General features: G+C 38.4%; 1 protein-coding gene across 1 annotated transcript in view; it reads right to left on the bottom strand.

The window, feature by feature from the left end:
- The window catches only part of il16 (interleukin 16), a 119,816-nt gene that overhangs the window by 28,073 nt on the left and 64,911 nt on the right, over positions 1-26,832 (bottom strand). Inside the window, exons 7-18 of the mRNA XM_061963865.2 lie at positions 22,046-22,151; positions 20,431-20,579; positions 20,111-20,218; positions 18,311-18,425; positions 18,044-18,117; positions 17,636-17,888; positions 16,267-16,384; positions 13,715-13,847; positions 10,422-10,509; positions 10,111-10,334; positions 7,432-7,572; positions 6,639-6,788 (exon numbers count right to left, since the gene is read on the bottom strand). Of these exons, the coding sequence (XP_061819849.2) occupies positions 6,639-6,788; positions 7,432-7,572; positions 10,111-10,334; positions 10,422-10,509; positions 13,715-13,847; positions 16,267-16,384; positions 17,636-17,888; positions 18,044-18,117; positions 18,311-18,425; positions 20,111-20,218; positions 20,431-20,579; positions 22,046-22,151 (1,659 nt within the window). The remainder of the gene's footprint in view (positions 1-6,638; positions 6,789-7,431; positions 7,573-10,110; positions 10,335-10,421; positions 10,510-13,714; positions 13,848-16,266; positions 16,385-17,635; positions 17,889-18,043; positions 18,118-18,310; positions 18,426-20,110; positions 20,219-20,430; positions 20,580-22,045; positions 22,152-26,832) is intronic.

Consider the following 26,832-nt stretch of genomic DNA (forward strand, 5'->3'; position numbering starts at 1 on the left):
GGAAGAGGGGGGGGCCGCACAACATCTTTTCTTCTTCCTCGGGGGGGCGTAACAGAAAATAATTGAGTTGCACTGGATTAATCTAACGGGAAGATTCAACCATTAAAAGGTGAAAGCAGGCAACATGCTTTTTTTTTTTTAAATGATCACCTACATCCCTTAAGGGAAACTTCATGATCTTTCTCACAGCTTGGCATAAGTTGCTGAAGATATGTATACACTGGAAAGAGAGCACTGTTAGATACTATTCTATCTCGAATATATAGAGACAAAGTACAGTATTCAAATTCATTAGGGAGTGTGAAGCATGACTTGTAACAGACAACAATAAATAAAAACAAATTATGTGGTAAACTAAGATACATGAAACATGTGAGCAACATAAGACCTGTTGGCACAACAGTATCACACCTGTCCAAATCTGACATCAAAACAAGTACATGGCTTATTAAAACAATCACATAACAGCAGTCATTTCCATTACATTACTGTTGTAATCCAATTTGATTTGGCCCACTTGCAATTAAAGTAATACAAATCTTGAAATAGCGGAACAGATTGCCAATGCACTAAATAGTAAACAACAGTGTGCAGCTGCAGTGTTTATGGCTCTAACAAAAGCATTTGACACAATTGATCTTAATATCTTAATCAACATATTAGAACGGTATGGCATCAGGGGGTTGGTCTTGAGCTGGGTTCGAAGGAACTTATCTAACAGGGAGCAAAACGTGAAGATAAGCGAACACACGTCTACAGCGCTAAATATATCTTGCAAAGTACCCCAAGGATCAATACTGGTACCAAAATTGTTCACTCTCTATATAAACGACATTTGTAAAGTTAACAAGGAGTTAAAGTTAGTACTATTTGGAGAATACATAAGTGTGTTTTGTTCAGGAGAGAACATACAGAAACTAATACAAATAATAACAGAAGAAATGAACAAATTAGAAAGATGGTTTGACAATAACAGACTGTGAATTTCAGTAAAATTACGTTTACACACCAAAGTGTATGACCGAGTTAAACATGCAAAGATGATTGAACGTTTATCGGACATTGGAACTGACAATAAAGATATTCAATAACAAATTGAAGTGAATTATATGTATATGGTACTTTTTCTCTCTAGAGTAGAATCAACGCACTTTACATTGTGAAACCCATTGTCTACATTTTTAAGATACATTTAAACCAGTAAGGGTGGCACTGGGAGCAAGGTGGGTAAAGTGTTTTGCCCAAGGACACAGCGGCAGCGACTGGTACCCTCAAGTTGCTGGCTTGGCCGCTCTACCATCTGGCCCACGCCACCCAAGATATATTAGGAAGAGACAGCTGCAGTGAGAACCGAGCATGGAATAACAACAGAATTTTAGATTAAAAAAGGAGTACAACAAAGCTGTTTTCTTTCACCTAATATTTTCAACCCATACGAAAAAATAATATTCAGAGAAATAAAAGATATGAAAGGAGTGAATATGGAGGGAACCCTCATTAATAATCTAAAATAAGATGATGATACAATTTTGATCACAGAAAACAATTCAGACCTACAAGACTTAGTAACAGCAATAAATGAGAACGGAAAAGCATACGGAATGCAAATAAACGTAAAAACAAAAGGAATGGTAGAACGCTGGCAAGTTCCAGATATGAATATTGTCAGAAGAATTGTATGTAAATTATCAAAAAAAATTCCGTTCTCTGAGTTCCCAGTGAACAGACGAAAGCTGTCTTTATTCCGCTGTGTACAATGGAAGGAGACGGGAGGGGTTATCTATTGTCATCCAAGACCTGCCCAAGCTCGATCCAGGACCAGTCCAAGGCCGAGGCATCTTTTTCTTTTGTGTTAATGTGACCAAAAACAAGGGCTATTTACATACCCCCATTCCTTAAGAAACAGCTGTTGTTATGTAAACAGGGACTATCCAAATAAAAGAGGAGACGTGAACCTTTTTCCGTTAGAGCGTGGGTGACACTGTAAGAGGTTACAGGTCGACACGTTTCTCCTCAAATTGAGCAAAATTGAATTCTGTCTGTTTATTTCATTGCTTCTTGTCTTGTTTAATAGATGTCATCGATGTTTGAACCTGACAAATATTAATATAGAAGGGAAACCAATACAACAAGTCAACAGCATGTTATATCTGGGCTATATGACAACCGAAGATGGAAAATGAGACAAAGAAATTACAAAAAGAATTGGAATTGCAAGATCAGTATTTGAACACATCAAAACATTTTAACTTCAAAAACATTAACATCCGTTTGAGACGATGCATTATGAACACTACTATGTGGTGCAGAGTCATGTACACTTGCAAAAGCAACAATGAACAGGTTAGAAGCATTTGAAATGTGGATTTACAGAAAAATGTTCCTAATTCCATGGACAGAACTCAAAACAAGTGATAAATTGAACATCAAGAGATTAATACTTGTCAAATATCAAGAGAAGAAAGTCAGCATACTTTGATCATATCGCTTTAGGAAACAACCTTCAGAGATCGCTACTAAAGGGAAAGTTGACCGGTAGAAGTGGGACAGGCAGACCGAGAGCAAAGTGGACTGACATAGACATAACATAACATAGAAAGACTGGACCCAACAGGAATATAATGAATGCATCCGAGTGGCTGAAGATTGCAAAATGTGGAGGCTTATGACTGCCGACCTGCTGATGATGATGATGATGATGAATTGTGATCAAGGAGCTGAATAGAGAATGTCACAGTGAGCCCCAAAAGATACGACCAAAACTTCCATTCTTACTCGCTAGCATTAGCTGATAACTAGATATCAACAAAACTTTGTTCTTCCAATCAAGGACAGTGCTGAGAAGAAGTGAATAATATTCATTGAATTAAAGAAATAAATCATCAAAAACATGACCGACTATTAATTGTTAGAAAAATAGCTAAACTTTGGACATAAAAATATGAAAAAACTTGTGATGGTTTGTCTGACGTAAAAGCAGCTCAAAAGAGAACCGTAGAAGTCCACTCTCCAATGCTGTACTTTATTTTTACATTACTGTATACAACCACTGTAGTTGAAAAATCATATGTTACTTACATTTACATGTTGTAAAGTTGTGCTGTTTTTTAGGGAGCTAAGCGTGTCAAAATTAAAATTCTATTTATTTCAAAGGAGAACATTGATTTGCTTTTAGGAATATTAAGAATTCCGTCACAAAACCAGATCAACTCATCCACCGAGGTACCAGTGTAGTTTACTACAAGGGGTAACAAAACTTTTCCCACAAAGGACGGCTTACAAGAAACACTGAAGGATGCGGTGCAGCCACTTTGATACAGTTTGTAGTTTAACCAAATGTTAGATACCGTTACGCTCCTACTACTGGCAATACAAAGTCTGTGCCCATGGCCATGTAAGTAAAATAATCAAGTGAATTTTCGAATAACATCAAAAATATAAAACAAATTTCAGTCGGCATGTCCTGATTTGCATTTTTTTGCGATCCAATTTTGAGTCCGGATCTGAAACTTTGACTATAAATTATATATAAAACCCAAAACCAGTGAATTTGGCACGTTTTGTAAATCGTAAATAAAAACAGAATACCATGATTTGCAAATCCTTTTTAACTTATATTCAATTGAATAAACTGCAAAGACAAGACATTTAACGTTCAAACTGAGAAACACTTTTTTTTTTTGCAAATAATCATTAACTTTGAATTTAATGGCAGCAACACATTGCAAACAAGTTGGCACAGGGGAATTTTTTACCACTGTGTTATATGGCCTTTCCTTTTAACAACACTCAGTAAACGTTTGGGAACTGAGGAGACCAATTATTGAAGCTTTTCAGGTGGAATTATTTCCCATTCTTGCTTGATGTACAGCTTAAGTTGTTCAACAGTCCGGGGTCTCCGTTGTAGTATTTTAGGCTTTATATTGCGCCACACATTTTCAATGGGAGACAGGTCTGGACTACAGGCAGGCCAGTCTAGTACCCGCACTCTTTCACTATGAAGCCACGCTGTTGTAACACGTGCAGAATGTGGCCAGGCATTGTCTTGCTGAAATAAGCAGGGGCGTCCATGATAACATTGCTTGGATGGCAACATATGTTGCTCCAAAACCTGTATGTACCTTTCAGCAATAATGGTGCCTTCACAGATGTGTAAGTTACCCATGCCTTGGGCACTAACACACCCATATCACCACAGATGCTGGCTTTTGAACAATAACAATCCGAATGGTTCTTTCCTTCTTTGGTCCGGAGGACACGACGTCCACAGTTTCCAAAAACTATTTAAAATGTGGACTCGTCAGACCATAGAACACTTTTCCACTTTGCATCGGTCCATCTTAGATGAGCTTGGACCCAGCGAAGCCGGCAGTGTTTATGGGTGTTGTTGATCAATGGCTTTCGCTTTGCATCGTAGAGTTTTAACTTGCACTTACAGATGTAGCGACAAACTGTAGTTACTGACAGTGGTTTTCTGAAGTGTTCCTGAGCCCATGTAGTGATATCCTTTACACACTGATGTCGATTTTTGATGCAGTACCGCCTGAGGGATCCAAGGTCATGGGCATTTAATGTTACGTGCAGTGATTTCTCCAGATTCTCAGAACCTTTTGATGATGTTACAGACCTTAGGTGGTAAAATCCCTAAATTCCTTGCAATAGCTCCTTGAGAAATGATGTTGTTAAACTGTTGGACAATTTGCACAATTTGTTCACAAAGTGGTGACCCTCGCCCCATCCTTGTTTATGAATGACTGAGCATTTCATGGAAGCTGCTTTTATACCCAATCATGTCACCCACCTGTTTCCAATTAGCCTGTTCACCTGTGGGATTTTCCAAATAAGTGTTTGATGAGCATTCCTCAACTTTCTCAGTCTTTTTTGTCACTTGTGCCAGCTTTTTTGAAACATGTTGCAGGCATCAAATTCCAAATGAGATAATATTTGCAAAAAATAAGAACGTTTTCCAGTTTGAACGTTAAGTATCTTGTCTTTGCAGTCTATTCAATTGAAAATAGGTTGAAAAGGATTTGCAAATAATTGTATTCTGTTTTTATTTACGATTTACACAACGTGACAATTTCACTGGTTTTGGGCTTTGAATCTTAATCATAAATAACACGTGTTTAAAAAGCTTATTTCATTCAATTCAGAATTTGTAACTTGTCACACACTGCCACACACTCTACACAGCTTTCACACACACTTACAAACACTTTAAAACATGTTATACACACTAAAACCGACATTAATTTAACTTGAAATGTCATTTGTTACTCAGATCTATATGTTCTCAACAATTCAACAGTAAAATATGCGATACACAGAGTAAGTGAGTCGCCATGTGGCGAGTAAACATTGTATAGTTGTAACTCAGATTACGTATTAGATTTGTGCTATTGAATGCAACATACAATTGTTGAGCAAAATAAAGTAGATTACAATAACACAATTACTAAACAAAACTCAACTAAACAAAATCCAAAACTACTATTGGATTACATTATATAATTTATCATATACTGTACATCAAACATTACAACAAATAAATAATTTGTGTTCTAGCCTCAAAGTTCTGTTGTATCCAAGGACATATTTCCTGATTTACAAAAAAAAAAAACCTCAGGAAATGCCAATTATCTTTTAATGATAAGAACAACAAATATATGGACCTAATCATTTCAGTATCGTTTGTATACCATACCATACCATACCAACTTTATTTATAAAGCCCTTTAAAAACAACCACAGTTGAAAAACAAAGGGCTGTACACCACAAAGAAATAGAGGCAAAGGACAGACTAAAAAATAAAATTTAAAACAGAAGTAAAATACACATTGAAAAAGCAAATACAAATTACCCTAAGAACAATTTGTTGGATAAAAAGCAGTTAAAAAGTTAAAAACAGTTTAAAAAGTTAAAAGTCAAAAACAGTTTAAAGTCTCATGCTGGGTTAAAAGCCAGTGAATAAAAATGGGTTTTAAGAACGGTCTTAAAAATAGCCAAAGAAGAGGCCTGTCTCACATGGAGAGGGAGATCGTTCCAGAGTTTGGGACCCGCAACAGAGAAGGCATATGTATACTGATATTATATATATATATATATATATATATATATATATACATATATATGTATATATATATATATATATATATATATATATATATATATATATATATATATATATATATATATATATATATATATATTGATAGTATCAATATTTGGATGGATCATCCGTACTTTACATTTAATGCTGTTAACATGACTTCTTGTGTCATCCTTGTCAGTCTAGTCCTGCAGTGAAAATAATACATGTAAAACATGTAGATTATTTTCCGCCATTAAGGCAAAGGATTAACAATAGAAGTTATGGCAAGACATCCTTCCCCCTCATTTCCGCACACCCTGCATGTGTGTAACACGGAAGTCAGAAATGTAATTGTGCCTAACCTGAGCATGCATCTCTTTTGAAGGACTCCTTCATGTGAGTACGACCGTTAGCCACGTATACACCAGCACACCCATGCAGTAAGTGCTAGGCTTGTTAGCTCATCAGTCGATCTCCGATCAGTTAAAAAAGCCAAACAACGGACATCCCTGGTTTTTAGTCTAATGTAAAAGTCATATGCAGTACCTGGCAGTTTATATTTAATGAGGTGTTCAATCCATCATCTTCACATGGGGACGGACTGGAACCACTGGAGTCTCCATTGTAACATTCTTCACCCGTCACATCTTGAGAGCAGAGGTAGCGATGTGGAGCAGCACACAGTCTGGAGATGGACTGTACACACACATTAGCACACTGTCAGAACCTTCAACTTTAAATTGAGAGTGAAGATGAACATACATCAGAATAAGATATTATATTGTCTTATGTTACTGACATGACAGCATGTTATTTCTCTCACTCCACGATCATGTTCAGAAGTTATTATCTGTTCTCTGTATCACGCATAGAGGAGCGATCACATAGATCAAATCCATCTCTTTATTTTGACTTTGTCGATTGGAATAAGCGGTAGAAAATGGATGGATGGATGGATGGATTATTTTGAATTATTTTTACTGCTTTATATCATGACATTTGTGGAACATAACAGTGGAGAGTGATTTCAATAGCTGTCTGTGCTGTGCATGTGCAGCCCAAATTTTACTTTGGGAGGAACAATTGCATACAAGCTGTAAACCAAGGAGAACTACTTTTAGACAGATAGACGGTCCAAGTGCTCTGGAAATTGCAGACATTTCAATTAATGAATGGATTAAAATTCTAATTGCATTCACAACATTTTTAGATAAGTAATGAACTGTGTCAGAATGTTTATTATTGTTGTTTTTTTTAAAGAAGAGCCAGGTTATACATTTGCATCCTATTTTCCCGCTAAATAAGGATTTAAACATTCCATCATGGTAAAATGAGGTACCATATTGTCCCTGAAGGCTTCATCCAGGGTCTGCTGACTCGACAGGCTGACAACAGGACAGTTAAAAGGAACACTGTAGTCCTCATCGGGATACACCGGCACGGACCGTCTGTTGTCAGACCGTGTCTCTGTAATGATGGACTGTAGAGGACAGGAAGTCACACACTTCAGTCAAACTTATCAACACACATGCGTACTCACCACTAGAACAGTGGTACTCACCACTAGAACAGTGGTCCCCAACCACCAGTCCGCGGACCGGTACGAGTCTGTGACACATTTGCTACTGGGCCACACAGAAACATTAAATAATTTATAAATGACCACATTTTTTCCGGCTTAACTTCCGCCTGTCCCACTACACACACCAATAAGCTTGTTCACAGATGTATAATAAAAATCCTAATAGGCAGTCACCGTTTGTTATTTTTGTTATATCATTGTTACATGGGAGAATGCACATTAATGAACATGTAAAATGTAAATGTGGCAGATTGTAGCCAAAGGCTAATTTCCATCTGCAGTCCCTGGCAGGTTGATGGTATATAAAACAAGGTCCATAAAAAGTTAGCTTAGGCAACGTTCCAAAAAAAGTGAAGTTCATTTTAAATCAAAAAAGCCACGCAGCATTCTCGCCCTGGACTTAAGTCTTTTACTAAATGCACACTTCGAGTGGAGCAACTCTTAAATGTGGGTATTCCCTGCAGTCCAATCTGGGTCTGACTGCAAATAAGCCTGCAATAAATGCAGTCCCTCAACAAGGTTAAACATTATATTGTACTTGAAGTTTGACTGCTGTGTACACCACACATAATACAATGATAAAATAGACTTGGAACAAACAACTCATGTAAAAACACACATTTTTACAATGGAGTTCAGGGTGTGCATCGTGCTGTAAACAAATTGCGAGCGCTGCAAGGAATTTGAACTACTTCAAAGAATATGGTCATGTTGACTTAAGTCTTTGCATCTTGCCGTTTCGTCATTTTATCTGTTGAGTGGATCATTTTCAGCCAATCCAGAGGGCACTTAAAGACACTGTCATGTGTGACGTGGGTTACAGTTCAATTGCTATTGCGTCATCCACTAGACACATTTAGAACATCAGTTTCTTTCATAAAAAAATTGCAGCTCATTTTTATACTTAGCAAACTCATTTTGCGGGCCGGATTAAATCTGTTCGTGGGCCATATCAGGCAGTACGTTTGACACCCTTGATCTACACAAACTAAATTGGAATAAGTGAAGTAGTTTCCTCTGACTCTGTGCATACATTGAAGTAGATGATGCCCTGTTGATAAGTTTACCCCATTACCAAGATATGAGCAGTACTTTTTACGGCAGCTGTTTTTTAATTTTGCTGTCATTACATTGTCCTTGTGGTTTGTGTGCTATTAATGTTTTTCTTGCTGACTGTGATCCCAAATCTCTTGACATTATTAAACAGATCCTCTCTACGAATTATGGGCTGCTTCATCACCTTTCTCTTAATTATCTAGGTACATTTTTTTATTGAGCTAAGGAGCTTGGGCGATGGACATGTTACCTTTTGGGTTTTTTTACAGTTATCAATTATTGCACCATAGTGCTTCTTTCTCACCAAACTTCTTGTTGATGCTCTTGTGTCTATTTCAGTCTTGTGCAGGTCCACATTCTTGTCCGGTAAGTCCTTTGACAGCTCTTTGGTCTTGCCCATGGGGGTGTAGTGGTATTTTATACACATAATTAGTTGAGATTAGGAGCACTTTCTAAAAGGAGAATTATACATTGCCTATCATTCACAATCTTTATGTAAACAAAAGACAAAATAAATGCAATCAATGGAGCCTAAGGGTGAACTTCAAAATCAACGGGACAAAATACTTATTTCTAACTAAAAAAAACCCACCTTGTGTAAAATATGTTTAACATTCATAAAGGGTGACCCAAGAAACAGAACACACAAATCTTTGAATCTGTTAATTTTACATATACATTCAGGGTATACAATAGGACTTTATGTATGAAATTAACAATAGTCTTCTCCGACCAAGAAATATACATTTTGCGTTAAGGCCTGTTTTTCCAACAAATCAAACAATGTAGTACAAGCAAATTTTGGGAGAAAGATTCGGTATTGCCATGCTCCATCAAAAATCAAAATTTCTGACTTGGTTAGCAGAACCTTTATTTGAAAATCCCAAAGAGTATTGTGTTTGAATAATTGACGGTTTTTCGTGACGTATGTAAGTTTTACTACCATGCCGCAGAGCCCATTTGGTACATACTTTGGAAAGAACATAACTTTCATGCAAAGCGACCGAGATAACTCGAAATTTTGGGGAATGATCAATTTAAGGTTGGCAAATGTCTTGAAATTTGCAGGATCTTTTAGGATGGGAGAGTGGCCGTCCCAGCTACTTGAGGGTTCCAGGTTAGATTGCAGCTTCCGCCATCCTCGTCACGGCCGTTGTGACCCTGATAGGTCGTGGTTAGCGCCTTGCATGGCAGCTTCCGCCATCAGTGTGTGAATGTGTGTGTGAATGTGATATATAATGTCAAGCGCTTTGGGTATCATTTCAGGAATAGTAAACCGCTATATAAATACAGAGCATTCACCTTTTATTGGGTTCTGTTTTTTTCCATGACCCTGTATTATCACCACCCTTTCCATCATTCTTTGGTGGCGTTACTTACGTTGGGTGTGTCCAGGGTATGGATGCGGGCTGGTGGGTTATGATGTGTGTTATGGGGGTTGCGGGTGGTGAGACAGCGGTTGTGAAAGTTGCTGTTGGTGTTATCACTGCAGGAGCGTGTCATGAACTTTTGAGCCCGACGGACAGTGATCTGACCAAAGCTTCTTTCCAAACAACGCTCGCATCTTGGCTGACTGTGAGAACATGACTCCATCCTTCGCAGACCTGTAATGGTTGGTGATGTTTACTAAGAAATGGCACGCTTCTAACTTTGAAAAAAACGTTTAAAAAATGAAAGCGGTGATTATTTACCATCGATACTCCATTGGCTCTTGTCCTTTTTCAGTTTGCTGTTTTCCACCGCTTGAGCTATAGCATCGTTCAGCTGATGTTCTGATACCTTTAAAATAAAGCATGTGGGGAGAGCAGGACTTAAAGACAACAATGCGTGCCCAGAACTTTGTGAGCAAATGTACAGTTGCAGTCAGAAGTACATTGAATATGGGCTCAAATGTTTTATTGATTTTTCGGACATTCATGATTTTATTGAACCATTATTTTTCCTAAATACATACATCTTAATTAACTTAATGTATGATTCTAAAAATAAGTGGTGCTGAAGATTACAAACTGTATTATAACTTGACACGGCCTAATCATTTTGCATGAGTGAATAATATTGGCAGCATAAATGTATTAGTTTGACGGCACACATTGGATAGATGGATACTAGTGATGGGCGAGTGAGGGGTCAAACGATACTAAAACATCAATACAATACGAAACACTTGGGACCTGATCTACCAAAGGTTTGTATGTTCTAAAAGACAAGTAAACTTGAGAGCACACGCAAAGCTGATCGACTAAATGTGTACACCAAGGATTGCGTCACTTCAGTGAGCAGAATAAGGGGTGCAATATATTTAGCGTTTCTGTCTTCATGAATATGCAGAATATATGCAGAATATATGCAGAATATATGCCGATCATCAGAATGCTCGCAATACTGGCAGAAGAAAATGCAAACATAGTTATTTAGCGCACGCAATGTGGTTCATCACGACTAAAACTCAACTGTGAGTGCTATTTTCCAGCTTTATTTAGCAAGTCTGAAAACACTGTGCAAACTAACACAATTACATGCATGGCTGTGAGAAAAGAGGCGATTGCTCAGCAGCTCCATCCTACGTATGCTTGTCAACGTATATGGACAGTCAAAAATTAAAATGTCAGACATATTGTATAATCACCAATATATATATATATATATATATATATATATATATATATATATATATATATATATATATATATATATATATATATATATATATATATTTTATTTTTGTATTTTTGTATTTTTTTATTTCATAGCTGCTGGCTGACATAAGGGGCTTATTAAAACAAATTGATGCATATTTGTGTATGCTGGTGTTTTTGTTTAATGATGTTCATTTTTATATTTACAATATATTAACACATATCTTATGTGAAAAAAAATCTTGCATAGTCTTTCCCATGAGCTTTGGCGTTAAAAAAAGAAGAAGAAAAAAGTGGTTTTCTAAGGTTTTTTAAGTATTGTACAAAACCTAAAACCAGTGAAGTTGGCACTTTGTGTAAATGGTAAATAAAAACAGAATACAATGTTTTGCAAATCCTTTTCAACCTATATTCAATTGAATAGACTGCAAAGACAAAATACTTAATGTTCAAACTGGTAAACTTTGTTATTTTTTGCAAATATTAGCTCATTTGGAATTTGATGCCTGCAACATGTTTCAAAAAAGCTGGCACAAGTGGCAAAAAAGACTGAGAAAGTTGAGGAATGCTCATCAAACACTTATTTGGAACATCCCACAGGTGAACATGCTAATTGAGAACAGGTGGGTGCCATGACTGGGTATAAAAGCAGCTACCATTAAATGCTCAGTCATTCACAAACAAGGATGGGGCGAGGGTCACAACTTTTTGAACAAATGCGTGAGAAAATTGTCAAACCGTTTAAGAACAACATTTCTTATCAAACTATTGAGACTTAAGCTGTACATCAAGCAAGAATGGGAAAGAATTCCACCTAAAAAGCTTCAAAAATTGGTCTCCTCAGTTTCCAAATGTTTACTGAGTGTTGTTAAAAGAAAAGGCCATGTAACACAGTGTGCCAACTTTTTTGCAATGTGTTGCTGCCATTAAATTTTAAGTTAAAGATTATTTGCAAAAAAAATAAAGTTTCTCAGTTTGAACATTAAATATCTTGTCTTTGCAGTCTATTCAATTGAATATAAGTTGAAAAGGATTTGCAAATCATTGTATTCTGTTTTTATTTACGAATTACACAACGTGCCACCTCACTGGTTTTGGGTTTTGTAGATGCACCACAGGTCTGCTTCTAAAAAAAGAAGTGGAACATGTTGGTTACTTGTTTAAAAACATAGCAAAACATTACAGGATGAGCAAGATAACATAAATATGCAGTAAATGATTGAGTGTCTCCATGGTGAAAGCCCCTTACAGTACATGCAAAAACCTTGAATAAATAAGGCGGTCTACACCACTTTTCAATTGCACACCTGCACTAATAAGAGAATGCAAAAAGCCCTGATCTGCGAGTTTCCTGTTGAGTCGTCACATTAATAAAGATTTATTTTATTGTCTTCTGCTATTTTTAATTTCTAAAACTTACGTAGATCACATGCAACACGCCCAGGAACGGTACACACAATTTTATATTTTGCACATGTTGTTTAGTGGGTGGTACTTGGATCTTAGTAGATCAGGCCCAAAGAGTGATACTGTGTCCCTCGATGCCTCAATGGGTGTGTCACTTTAAGAAAAAAAACATGTGACCGATACAACTGCTGTATCGTTTAACTGTGATGGGTCAAACTGTGTTTATCAGTGTAGGTCAACATTGGCAAATAAATGGAGAGGTTTGTGATGGGAATGAAAAGAAAAAAAGGACAATTTCACACAGATAAATAAAAAAAATATTATTGAGAACTATTATAGTTCTCAATTATAATTCACTTTAGGAGGGACTTGGCAATTTCTGTATATTCTGTATGTTTCCCGGGGAGTCATGACAGAAACAAAATGAGAAGTATGGCCTTAAATCAACAGGTGGCCTTCCCAAATCCTTGACCTCAATACCTGAGAACATTTGCGGACTAAGCTTAAAAGTCAGGTTAGTGCCAAGAAACCAAACAATTTAAGGGGTGGTTGGACTAGACAAAATATCGATAGTATTGATACCATGGTATCAGTATCAGATATATTTTATTATCGTACATTTTTCAGCCCCCCTTTATATTTATTTGACAAAATACCTGTTTATGTTAGTGTGCTGTTCATATTATATTGTTTAGATTGTTTTATTGGTATATCTGTCGACCAATTCTTGTTTTTAAAAAATACTGAAGGTGTAAAGATATACATTGTATAATTATTTCATACTCCAAAAAGGACGGTGTAAATAAATCAATCAGTGCCCAAATTTTGACTATTCCGTTCAAGATGAGTATACTGTACGTAACCTTCTGAGCACAACTGTTCGTTTATTAGCAACTATTAGTGCTGACTGATACAACTTCAGTGAAGATGATACATACTTTGGGGTCTGGGTGTCGACTGATAATAACATGGACTGGACCTGGACTGCATTGACTCAGGACTGTGTAGACATCATTTAGTGCCATGTTGTAAACCGCAGTGTCATTGAGCTCCATGATCTCATCCCCACACCTGGAAGTAAAAGGTCCACCCAAATGAAGAAATAAAATGTGTTAAGCTAAAGCATAAAAGGACATTTCCAGTCGAAAGATACAGTATAGTTGTGTTGGGTGCATGGTGTTATTCAAATATCAATATTATTATTATAGTGTAATCAAAATGATACTATATGTTCTCCGGTATTGACAAAATCACAGAATTATACAATGAATGTTACTACACTTTATACAAAATTTGCAGTGTTAACCATAAGGAATCGGTATTGAATTCAGTACGTTTATACTAAACCGTATTTCATCGGTACCACTCGGAACCGATTAAAAAAAAATCCAAAAGTACCCTATTTCAGTGCCTTTGTTACCTGTGACGTCACATCTGGTTGCAGACTAGGTACCGGCTCAAGCACTTGGCGGGGAAACATGCACTCAGAGCGGACTCAGCCAAACTGTCTCTTGGTAATGTTGCAATTTTCCATCCTAACAAATCAAGCGTGCCTGATAGAAAGACTCCACTTTTAAAAATGTGCTGGCTCAGTGCTAATTTATATTTGGATACATCATATACATGGTACCAATTAGCATTAGCAATTTTTCATGGCGATTTCAGCACTTCTAAATTTGGTAATTAGAACCACAACAAAGAAGCATGTTACAATCAAACAACTTGTGTATAATACGTGCAGTACTTGCAGTATGATAAGACTGGTACATTCAACTTAATGGCAAAGACTACTTCGGACTACGGCAACACAACGAAGCCTATATAATACTGCCATTTAACGTCCTAGAATTGCAACTGCATGCACAGTGTACTGTACAACGCTTGCAAAGGAGACTTATAAGCGTAAGAAAACAAGATCAACTGGACTAGGGATGTCCCGATCCGATATTTGGATCGGATCGGCCGCCGATATTTGCCAAAAAATAAGTATCGGCAAGGCATGGGAAAATGCCGATCCAGATCCAGTTTTAAAAAAAAAAGTCCGGTCCGTGTTTTCCAACGCACCGACTTTTCTGCTGCTCCCTAATTTCCGTTCATCATTTTCCAGCACACCTTCACATCCACAGGTCTGTGGATTCTCACGCAGTTGCTTTTAACTGCTGGCATTACACGACAAGCTCTTCTCATTCTTTCCTGTGTCTCCTTCTCACAGACAGCAAGCGCACCTTCTTACACACACCCTCCCCGAGCAGAGAGGTAGCAGCATGGCTAACGTTAGCTGTGATGCTAGCGCAGCCGCTAAGGTGCGCGCCTTTGCAATTGTGCACTGCTCAAGCGTCCTCTGCACACGGCAAATCTATGCCACGCACAAAATCAAATAAAAAAATAAGCGCATAACAATTTTCGACACACGGACACGACAGAGAAAACAGTTTTCGTCATCATTGTTCAAATATTGTAAGGTCTGTCGAGACGCTTATCTCCATTCGGTGCCACATGCCCACACCATCAAAATGCCAAGGCAAACATTTCCAGATCAACACCGTATGAAACATTTTTTTTTTTTAGTTGTGATTTCCTTCTCTGCATGAAAGTTTAAAAGTAGCATATATTAATGCAGTATGAAGAAGAATGTTTTAATGTAGACACATAGAATCATCATACTGCTGTGATTATATGCATCAAGTGTTCATTCAAGGCTAAGGCAAAATATCGAGATATATATCGTGTATCGTAATATGGCCTTAAAATATCGCAATATTAAAAAAAGGCCATATTGCCCAGCCCTAGTTCAATGATGCCATTTCTGTTTGTCATGTATAATTTTGTCTATTTTGTGTTTATCCTTGTATAAACAGGTCAGTTTCTTGTTACCAACCATTGTGTATTATTCAATCTCCCCTAATTCAGCTGGCTAGTTGTTATCAAGAGTACTAAAACCCTTTTCAACATGATTCTGACAACTAAGTAAGCTAAATAACTTTAAACTTTAATACATGCTCGGATAGGCCAGTATCGGTCAGTATCGGTATCAGATCGGAAGTGCAAAAACAATATCGGTATCGGATCGGAAGTGCAAAAACCTGGATCGGGACATCCCTAAACTGGACAAAACATTTATTGTTATCAGCTCAATGTTAAATGCTAACTTAAAGAAAACAATTTTACCAGTAAACAAATTAACATTTATTACCCCATGGACACTCACAAAAGTTCTAAAAATCGGTACCGTTGAGTACTGGTATTGATTCCCTGGTAATGGGAATTGGTACTGTATGGGTTCAAATGTGAAACCCATCCCTACTGTCTCACTGACTGTAAAGGGAATTTTCCCACATAATTAGTAAAACAACATTTTGTGTAGCTTGGTATTAATGTATTAAAATTCAGTTTGCTGATTATTTTTCAATGGCAAAATAACATTTTCTAACTGCTTAGTTTAGTACAACATGGTCATGTCTACATCCACACACCGTTAATAAGACCTTACCGGAGTCTGCCATCAATGTGTGCCACAGATCCAGGAGAGAGGGTGTGGATGAAAATTCCAGGACAGGCATCAGTGGACGGAACGCAGCACAGTCCAATACCCAGACCAACACCGGCCTCTAGGAAGGAGCAGTTCAAAACAGATGCATTGTTCCATACTGCTTACACCTTTCTCTAAAGGGGAACTGCACTTTCACAATCATTATGAAAGACATGACGACGAATGGATTTTTTTTAACGCAGTCTAAACATTAAATAACTTCGATCACAAGTCACCTTACAATGGAACCTATCGGAGTCGTTTAATTCTGCCTATAGAGCTCCTAAAAACACATCCAAATACATCCATTAGGGTTTTATATGCATGCTGTAAGTATATATGTAATATAGTAATAGCGCTTTTTGTGTCATCCTCGCCAGTTCCAGGTCCGAAACGGCTGTCAAAGTGTCCCAACTTGTCGGATAATATTCTCAGTCATCTATTTTTCAGTTGAGATGCATGATTTATGATCCAGAATAAACTTACCGGGAGCAAGGAAGCAAGGAAGCAGCAGACCACTCGATGACATAAGGATACAGGAAGTGATCACGGCGCCGCAAGAAATAGTTTGTCTGCGTTAGCACTTATAATAACAATATCACTAATACTTGGTTAATATTCAAATCACGACATGTAGATGGAGTATTGTTGGCGCTTTTTGAATGGTTATTTACCGGATTTTAAGCGCAGAATAGTGGAGCTCCCATTGGCCCCACTGTAAACCGACTTTTATTTATGTTTATTTAATATTTTGAATGCATTAAAAAAAATCCATGATTTCATGATTGTCAAAGATCGGCAAAATTGCAAAAAAAAATGCAGTTCCCCTTCTCTAACAACAAGGTATAACGTGCTGCAAATAATTTGACCTGTAACTTCAGATACCAGAATTTATTCTGGGTCCAATGTAATGTGATTCTAAATAATCGCAACAACCTGATGTGACTCAATAATAAAGGGCGGACATGAAGAAATAAGTCCTTGATCTCCTACAAACTAACAAGCACCGTGACCCCACAGGGTGGATATGTGTCCATGAAACACACAAATGATTCCTGATGTCTCCTGATCTCAACTAATTGTGTGTTTAGAATTACACCTGTCACATAAACACTCTCCTCAATCAAACCTCTACAACACCAAGGCAAGACCAAATAACTGTCAAAGATAAAGACCTGTGCAAGACAAAGTAATGGACTACACAATTATCAGCGAGAACTTTGTACATTTTTGGCAAGCACATTATACCTGCACATTGTCATCAAAATTTAGCACCGCATACTCCATCTGAACCCACCTCATTGTGATCAAACATTAAAACAAGGCTGACCTTTGTGCAGGATGATGTCCATCATTATGCGGTCTCTGGGTTTAGCAGGCTGCCCAGCAACACTCATTCTAGAGTTGTCGCAAGTTTTAGTCAAGTAGTCGTAGTCCCTCATGTCGGCACTGATCCCATCCATCCCTGTGGTGGAGCTGAGTGAGCGTGATCTGCACAGCTGAGTTACCTGAGCCTGGCCACACAAAGCTCCCACCCGCAGGGTAGTCCTCACCACCAGACTCAATACACCCTTTTTGATTTGCTGCAAAATGATAGTGTCTTTGTCAACTTGTCACAATCACATCAGTACTAGTGTCATTATGGATGGATGGTTGGAGGTTTACTGTTAGTTATTTCAACTGTCAGTAAACCGCAATGATTAATAAAGGAAAAATATCAAACTGTATGTAGCCTTACTTTGAACTTGTGGAGAGCTTCATTGTGACTCAAATCATGCAGTGACTCCCCATTGAGCTCCAGTATCTCATCCCCTACAGCACATACAATATGAAAAAAATACATGTGGGGATGGTTAGGAAGTCCATATGTTGAGATAGCATGCCTAAAGGTTTTGTAATATTGTCATTCCTCATACATCGCATGCATTTGTATCATCATAACAGTGTATGCTAATACAACATGATTGATTGGCTGGTGATGATGTAAGCTTATTTTGGCCCTCACCCTCTTGTAGCCGTGCATCAGCTGCTGCTGCCCCACCAGGGAAAATGGTCTTTACATAAATCCCCATTGGTCCATACATGCTGTCCCTCCCGCCGACGATGCTGAAACCCAGACCCTTAAAAAGCAGCACAATTGACACAACAGTGGAAGAGAAAGTCAAACACAAATACACGTAGACGCAGTAGATATTTAAAGAGTGAAAGAAAGCACATTTTTGGGTGTAAGAATAGATGAGAAAATTAACTGAAAATCTCATGTAAAAAATATGCAACACAAAGTGGCAAGAAATATTTCAATAATGAATAAAGCAAAATGTCACTCCATATTCTTTACCATATCTGAGTTATAGTGCAGAAATATGGGGAAACAACTACAAAAGTACACTTCATTCATTAACCGTGTTACAAAAAAGATCAATTAGAATAATACATTGGATATAGAGAACATACAAACCCTTTATTTATTGAATCAAATATATTGAAATTCAATGATTTGGTAAATTTGCAAACAGCTAAATTTATGTACAAAGCTAACTATAATCTTCTACCCAAGAATATACAACAGAAGAAAATATAACCTTAGAGAAACAACTAACTTAAAACATTTGTATGCACATACAACACTTAAGACCTTTAGCATATCAGTATTCGGAATTAAGTTATGGAATGGATTAAGCAAAGAAGTTAAACAATGTACAACTAATATGATCCAGTTAAAGAGGCTGTTCAAATTAAAAGTTGTTACAAAGTACAAGGAAGAAAAATCTTGAGAAATATCTTCATCATTATTGAAAACAAGATATTTGCCATCTCAGTATGTTTATCATGACTGACTTAATTATCTATTGCAAGAGCGCCCCCCGCGACCCCGAAGGGAATAAGCGGTAGAAAATGGATGGATGCGAAGAACTGCTGAACTAATCATTCACTGATGTCATTGAGTTACAAAAAATAGACAGTAAATGAACATAGGTATAACATAGGTATAAGTGCTCTGAAGTGGGAAAGGGGTAGGGTTAAATAAGCTTTGCTTCATCCTACTCCTTTTTGGACATGGTGTAAGGAGAAATTATATGAAAATATGTGATGTATCATATTATAAGTGTGTTCATGTTCGAAAAAAAACTAAACTCAATTCAACTACCATTACAACTTTGATAATAACATGAAAAACATGGGAAAGCCTGCACATTTGTTGTTTTTTCTCTCCAAAAATAAGCAAATTTTCCACAGAAAACACGTTTTCCACCTTCAGATGGTAATCATTCGTAAATATGGGATACAATTTGGGGTGAGAAAAAATGATACTATGAAAATATATCTCAATACTTTTCCAACAATATAGTATACATGTTTAAGCCCTAATATTGATTGAAAACAAAATTTGGTTCCGTTTCCTTTATTGCCCTGCCTTACTGAGCATCTAGTATCTGATTTTTGGTCACTTAGTACTTTCATCATTATTATTACACTGAGTCTATTTATTATTAGTTTGTAGATTGTTCTTCACAGCTTGGCCTGTTGCTTTTTGTTTGCACTGATGTCAAATAAATGCCTGTAGTAATGTAAATATTTCAAATAAATGTTTTGTTGTACAACACTTACAAGTCTCATTTCTCAATCAGAATACAAAACCTAACCAGACTATTGCAATTTGAGTCCAAAATATGATTGTTATTGCTATATTGTTGAGTTCAGTCAGTCTTTTGAGACTGAGAGTAACAGACCTGCCTTCCTAATGCTTAAAATCTTTCAGCAGACACCGCCTTGCGTATATTTTACATATGGGAGTGTATCCTACCTTGCCATGGCCCTTCATCAACACAATGTTACAGATCATAAAGGCCTGAGTGTTACTGCATGAATGGACCTGCTGCGCAGAGCTGAGAGAACGTGATGGGCGGCTATGCTGGAGACAAGATGAATGAAACACATTCCTCATCATTTAGTCATAGACTTTTAACAGTGTTTCAAAATAATAAGTAAAATGTTGCTTAAATTTTGGTTGGATTGCAAAATTGTCGCAGAGTAGCAGCAATTACCATTAGAGTTAACTTGTACTTCCTGGCAGCTGGTAAAGTAAGCAGGAACTCACATTGACATTTGTTAGCTTTAGTTTACCTGAAGTGAACTTTGTGCAAAATCAAGTTGTTGGGATTGGGACTTTCTATTCCCATAGAAACGACCACTCCTGTTCGGCTCATTGGCATACATCTCAGGGCTCTTCATGATGATGCTGTTCAGGTCCCCGATCCAGTAAGGACGAACACCTACATCAAAACCAAGCAACACCAGAAACATGCTGTCAAACTGACCCAATCTTAGAATTATTACCAAGAAAATATAACATCCAAAATACATCTTTGTATTTCTTCAATTTTCCATTTAAGTGATAGGAGCGTTATTATCTTCTGTCGTTGAAAGGGATCACAGATGAAACATGTGTAACAGAGGCCAGCCAGTGTGGCTGTGCCATGTTTACCTTAGTAAACCTCACTCCCTGACACCCTGCACACCAGGTTGACAGCTTTAGCAGGCTCGCACTCTCATTCAGGGGGATTCAAATTTGAGTCCTTGGCGGAACAGAAGCATGGGACAGTTTACACATGAGCATACTTTTGTTGATAATGACATAAGGACCTTCATAATTTCTTATACCTGGCATTATTCTTACAAACAATGTTTGTGTCAGTTTTTACTCCTATAGTTATTTATCTATTTATTCATTTATCTATATTATGTTGATTCATTTTATAGTAATTATATGTTTTATAGCATAGGGGTTAGTGCTGGTGCCTCACAATATGAGGGTCCTGGGTTCGATCAGCGGGCTCGAGCTCTTTTTGTGTGGAGTTTGCATGTTCTCCCCGTGACTGCTTGGGTTCCCTCCGGGTACTACGGCTTCCTCCCACCTCCAAAGACATGCACCTGGGGACATACTTGCCAACCCTCCCGATTTTCCCGGGAGACTCCCGAATTTCAGTGCCCCTCTCGAAAATCTCCCGGGGCAACCATTCTCCCGAATTTCTCCCGATTTCCACCCGGACAACAATATTGGGGGCGGGCCTTTACAACCTGTCGTCACGTCCGCTTTTCCTCCATACAAACGGCGTGCCGGCCCAGTCACATACTATATGCAGCTTTTACACACACATACGTGAATGCAATGCATACTTGATCAACAGCCATACAGGTCACACTGAGGGTGGCCGTATAAACAACTTTAACACTGTTAGAAATATGCGCCACACTGTGAACCCACACCAAACAAGAATGACAAACACATTTCGGGAGAACATCCGCACCATAATACAACATAAACACAATAGAACAAATACCCAGAACCCCTTGCAGCACTAACTCTTCCGGGACGCTACAATATACACCCCCCCCGCTACCACCAAACTCCGCCCACCTCAACCCCCCCTCTCCCATCTCCCGAATTCGGAGGTCTCAAGGTTGGCAAGTATGCCTGGGGATAGGTTGATTGGCAACACTAAATTGGCCCTAGTGTGTGAATGTGAGTGTGAATGTTGTCTATCTGCGATGAGGTGGCGACTTGTCCAGGGTGTACCCCGCCTTTCACCCATATGCTGCTGAGATAGGATCAATAAGCCACCGCCGCGAACCCGAGAGAGAAAAGGGGTAGAAAATGGATGGATGGATATGTTTTATATGCATATCTATATATACATATACATATACATATATAAATTCAAGTTCATACAGTACTTACTGTTCGAATTGGAGTGTGTCTTATTGCTGCTCATCTGTCCTGCTGGATACTGCTGGCATGTTTCTGTCTCCCAGCAAGTCTCTTCGTTTACCTCTGGAATTGGCAACTTCATACAGATACACAAACACACAGACTTACACATAGGATGTGAACATGAACAAACCTGGTGAATGGTAAATTAAAGCCCTTTGGTGACAATATGTGTACAGTAGTAAGACCTAGAGGTGGTTGTTAGCACTTGGGTAGCGATACTTGTAAGTAGGGTGCTTTGAGGTGGTCGTTAGTACTTTGGTAAAAATAGATGTAAGTGTAATACCCTTGAGCTGCTTTATTGGCCAAGTATGTTTAAAACACAATAATCAATAAATCATACAATAAATGCAACCGGCATTGTCTGTGTGTTTATTTTCTTTGTATCTCGCTTTCAGGGGGCAAGAGGGTTCACTCTGTACATCGATCTTAGCACCTGTGAGCATGTGTTTAATAGCAGAATTCAATCAACAGAGTGAACCCTCTTAGCAGTCATCCACTCTCTTTGTTTGGCTGGGCCTTTGCTTACAATAGAGTAGGGATGTAACAGAAAACGGTATAATGATAAACCACAGTAAAATTCTAGATGGTTAGTAATACAGTTAGAATTTTTAATTACAGAACAAACTTAATTTTGTCATGCATTTTAGGCAACACTGCTTACTTCCTGGAAACAGAAGCGCCACAGCATCGCACCGTTAGGCCATACTTGCCAACCCTCCCGGATTTTCCGGGAGATTCCCGAAATTCAGCGCCTCTCCCGAAAACCTCCCGGGACAAATTTTCTACCGAAAATCTCCCGAAATTCAGGCGGACCTGGAGGCCACGCCCCCTCCAGCTCCATGCGGACCTGGAGGGTCTGCATGGAGCAATGTTGTTGTAATATATTGAGTTGGAGGCAATAAACAGGCGAGGGGATGAAGTACGTCTCTTTACTGTAGACTTCAGAACAGACTCACACACTTGACGTCAGGTGCGCAACACCACGTAAATCGTTGGCCAACCAAAAAGTAACCCCAGTACGCTATAGCCAACATTCACCAGGAGATGGCAACAGACAAACATAGATCACTCCATTACATTCCTCCCCTTTTAGAATTGTAGAAATTACTCAAAAGAAATAAACAACCCAACCAAAAAATGCAGCAGCTCATTTAAAAAACTGTACTTAAGCCACATTCTTTTTTTTTTTTAGTACTGAACTCTTAACCCTCATTTGTAAAAAAATAACATGCTTATTATACAAACAGTATTTGTACATCTTTAACACAGATTTTTATACTGTCTTCAGAGATTCAGTTTTTTTGGTGGTACTCGAAACCTTTCTGGTACCTGCGGATCACTGGTGGGGTTTTTGTTGTGGGTGATCTGGGTTCTGATGATGGCAACTCAGCAGCCCTTGAATCTGGTTCAATGATGAGACTAGTTTGTGTCTGACTCACTGATGGTCCTGGTGATGGAACTGAAACAGCACTGTCCAGTTGTACTGATGGCACATTTTCTGTAACTGGTGGAGACTAGATAACTGGCAGTCTCTCCATGTTTTCTCGCCATGGTAACATGTGATCCACATGCACTGTGCGCTGTCTCTGTCCCTCTTGATAGATACATAGATTGATAGATACATAGATTGATATATATATATATATGTATATATATATATATATATATATATATATATATATATATATATATATATATATTTTATTTTTTTTTATTTATTTTTTTTATTATATATATATATGAAATACTTGACTTGGTGAATTCTAGCTGTAAATATACTCCTCCCCTCTTAGCCACGCCCCCAACCACGCCCCCGCCCCACCCCGACCACGCCCCCCCACCCCCCACCCCCCGAAATCGGAGGTCTCAAGGTTGGCAAGTATGTCTTATATATATATTTTTGAAATACTTGACTTGGTGAATTCTAGCTATAAATATACTCCTCCCCTCTTAACCACGCCCCAAACCACGCCTCCGCTCCCCCCGACCACGCCCTCCACCCCCCACCTCCCGAAATCGGAGGTCTCAAGATTGGCAAGTATGCGTTAGGCCCGAGAAAAATGGTGGCAACTACGCGGACTTTGCTCGAGAACTTTGCTCTGAAGATGTTCCTGCAGCAAACGATGTGTTGTTCGAGTTTGAGTTCAGTTCGAACATGCATGCATACAACCAGTGTTGGGTTAGTTACTGAAAACCAGTAACTAGTTACAGTTACTAGTTACTTTATTTCAAAAGTAACTCAGTTACTAACTCAGTTACTTACACCAAAAAGTAATGCGTTGCTGTGAAAAGTAACTATTTAGTTACTTCTTTTTTTCTTCTTTTTTTTTTTAAAGCTCCCATTAATGCCCTTTTTGCCTTCATTTCAGTACTGTTATTGCACTGGAGAATAATACAATCTGTTGATCAACTTGACATACATTTTTATTTTCCTTTTAACATAATGAATGAAAAACAGTGCAACATAAAAAGGCATTCCTCCTTTCTTTAAACTTGGACCAATGACCATTAATAAAAAACAAGTTTAAGTGCAACATAAGAAGAAACATCATCTTCCTTGAAACATAGGTAGTGAAATAAAGCCTGACATCTGGAGTGATGCTGCTGTCTTCCACACTTGGAGCCATGGCTTGTAGAATCCTTGTTTTCAGTGGCAGGATCATTGACACAGATGGTGAAGTTTCAGTGCTCAGTAGAGATGGAACACTTTTAAGCACCTGGAGGACCTCATCTGCCACTCTCACATCATCATCAGACAGGGTGACATTTGTCTTCAGGGTGTTGTGGGTCAATGCAGAGTATATAGATGCCTGCTGCTCCAACATATCATAAGTGGAGTTCCACCTCGTTGGGACATCATGTATGAGCAGGCAGCTTTAGCATTTCTTGCTTTGTCTTAAGCACATGAGCAGCTGTTGTGCTTGGGTGGAAGTAAGAAACCTTCCTGATCCTCCCAAAGAGGCGCTCCATCCTATTGACTGAGATTCCCTTCTGTGATGCCAAATTCACTACATGTGCAAAGCACCTATCTGTGGTCCCAGTCCTGCCTCATTCTCTGTAATTATTTGATTTTTGGCATTATCACGTGTGACTGGGATATCTTTATCTTCCAGTCCTCCACTGCTTGTGTCAGTACCTGCGCAAGGTGACTCTCGTAGAGGGGGCGTGTCTTCTCATCTCCCAGTCTGCTGTGATGAAGTGAGCGCTTATAGTTCCGCTGGACGTCCACCCGTCTGTCATGAGCGCAACAGATGATGCTCGGGATAGTTCATCCACAACTTTTTTCTTCTCCTGCTCATAAGGATCTGGCACAATCTTATTGCTGAAGTGGGTGCGTGACGGGATGTCGTAACGTGGTTCAAGCGTTCAGCATGTGTTTAAAACCCTCGTTTTGCACAACCGAGTCTGCACTTATAAACACACCGATTCAATGGCGGGGGCGTTCAAGCTCCTCCGTTACTCCGCTCGCCATGACCACGCTGTGTGTGGACTGAACGTGCCAACAACTTTTTTTTGTTTGTTTCATATATCAAACCGTGGATCACCTCCCCCCACACACACACACATAGACCGCGCCTCTTTTCTTCTCTCCGGCTTGTGACAGAGGAAGATTCAGAAGAACGACACCTCAGCGCTTCTGTTTCTAGCCGATACTACATCAAAAGTAACGTAAAATAACGCAGTAACGCATCATGTAGTAACGGTAACTAAATTACTGAATAAAAAAAAATAACGCGTTAGATTACTAGTTACCGCCGAAACTAACGGCGTTACAGTAACGCATTACTTTGTAACGCGTTAGTCCCAACACTGCATACAACATGGTACATCACAATTTTCAGTTTCTCTATTCAACATGTTCGAAAAGTAGTAGGAAGAAGCAGAGCTTATTTAATCCAACACCTTTTCCTTTACATAGCAGTTGCTAACACTTTTGCTCACTTCCTGCTCTCAATTTATTCACAATATACTCCATAAGTACAAACCCTGTTTCCATATGAGTTGGGAAATTGTGTTAGATGTAATTATAAACGGAATACAATGATTTTCAAATCATTTTCAACCCATATTCAGTTGAATATGCTACAAAGACAACATATTTGATGTACAAACTGATAAACATTTTTTTTTTTGCAAATAATCATTAACTTTAGAATTTGATTAGAGCAAAACGTAACAAAGAAGTTGGGAAAGGTGGCAATAAATACTGATAAAGTTGAGGAATGCTCATCAAACACTTATTTGGAACATCCCACAGGTGTGCAGGCTAATTGGGAACAGGTGGGTGCCATGATTGGGTATAAAAACAGCTTCCCAAAAAATGCTCAGTCTTTCACAAGAAAGGATGGGGCGAGGTACACCCCTTTGTCCACAACTGCGTGAGCAAATAGTCAAACAGTTTAAGAACAACGTTTCTCAAAGTGCAATTGCAAGAAATGTAGGGATTTCAACATCTACGGTCCATAATATCATCAAAAGGTTCAGAGAATCTGGAGAAATCACTCCACGTAAGCGACATGGCCGGAAACCAACATTGAATGATCGTGACTTTCGATCCCTCAGACGGCACTGTATCAAAAACCGACATCAATCTCTAAAGGATATCACCACATGGGCTCAGGAACACTTCAGAAAACCACTGTCACTAAATACAGTTTGTCGCTACATCTGTAAGTGCAAGTTAAAGCTCTACTATGCAAAGCGAAAGCCATTTATCAACAACATCCAGAAATGCCGCCGGCTTCTCTGGGCCC

This window comes from Nerophis lumbriciformis, linkage group LG06 (assembly GCF_033978685.3).
Source record: "Nerophis lumbriciformis linkage group LG06, RoL_Nlum_v2.1, whole genome shotgun sequence".
NCBI classification, from domain to species: domain Eukaryota; kingdom Metazoa; phylum Chordata; class Actinopteri; order Syngnathiformes; family Syngnathidae; genus Nerophis; species Nerophis lumbriciformis.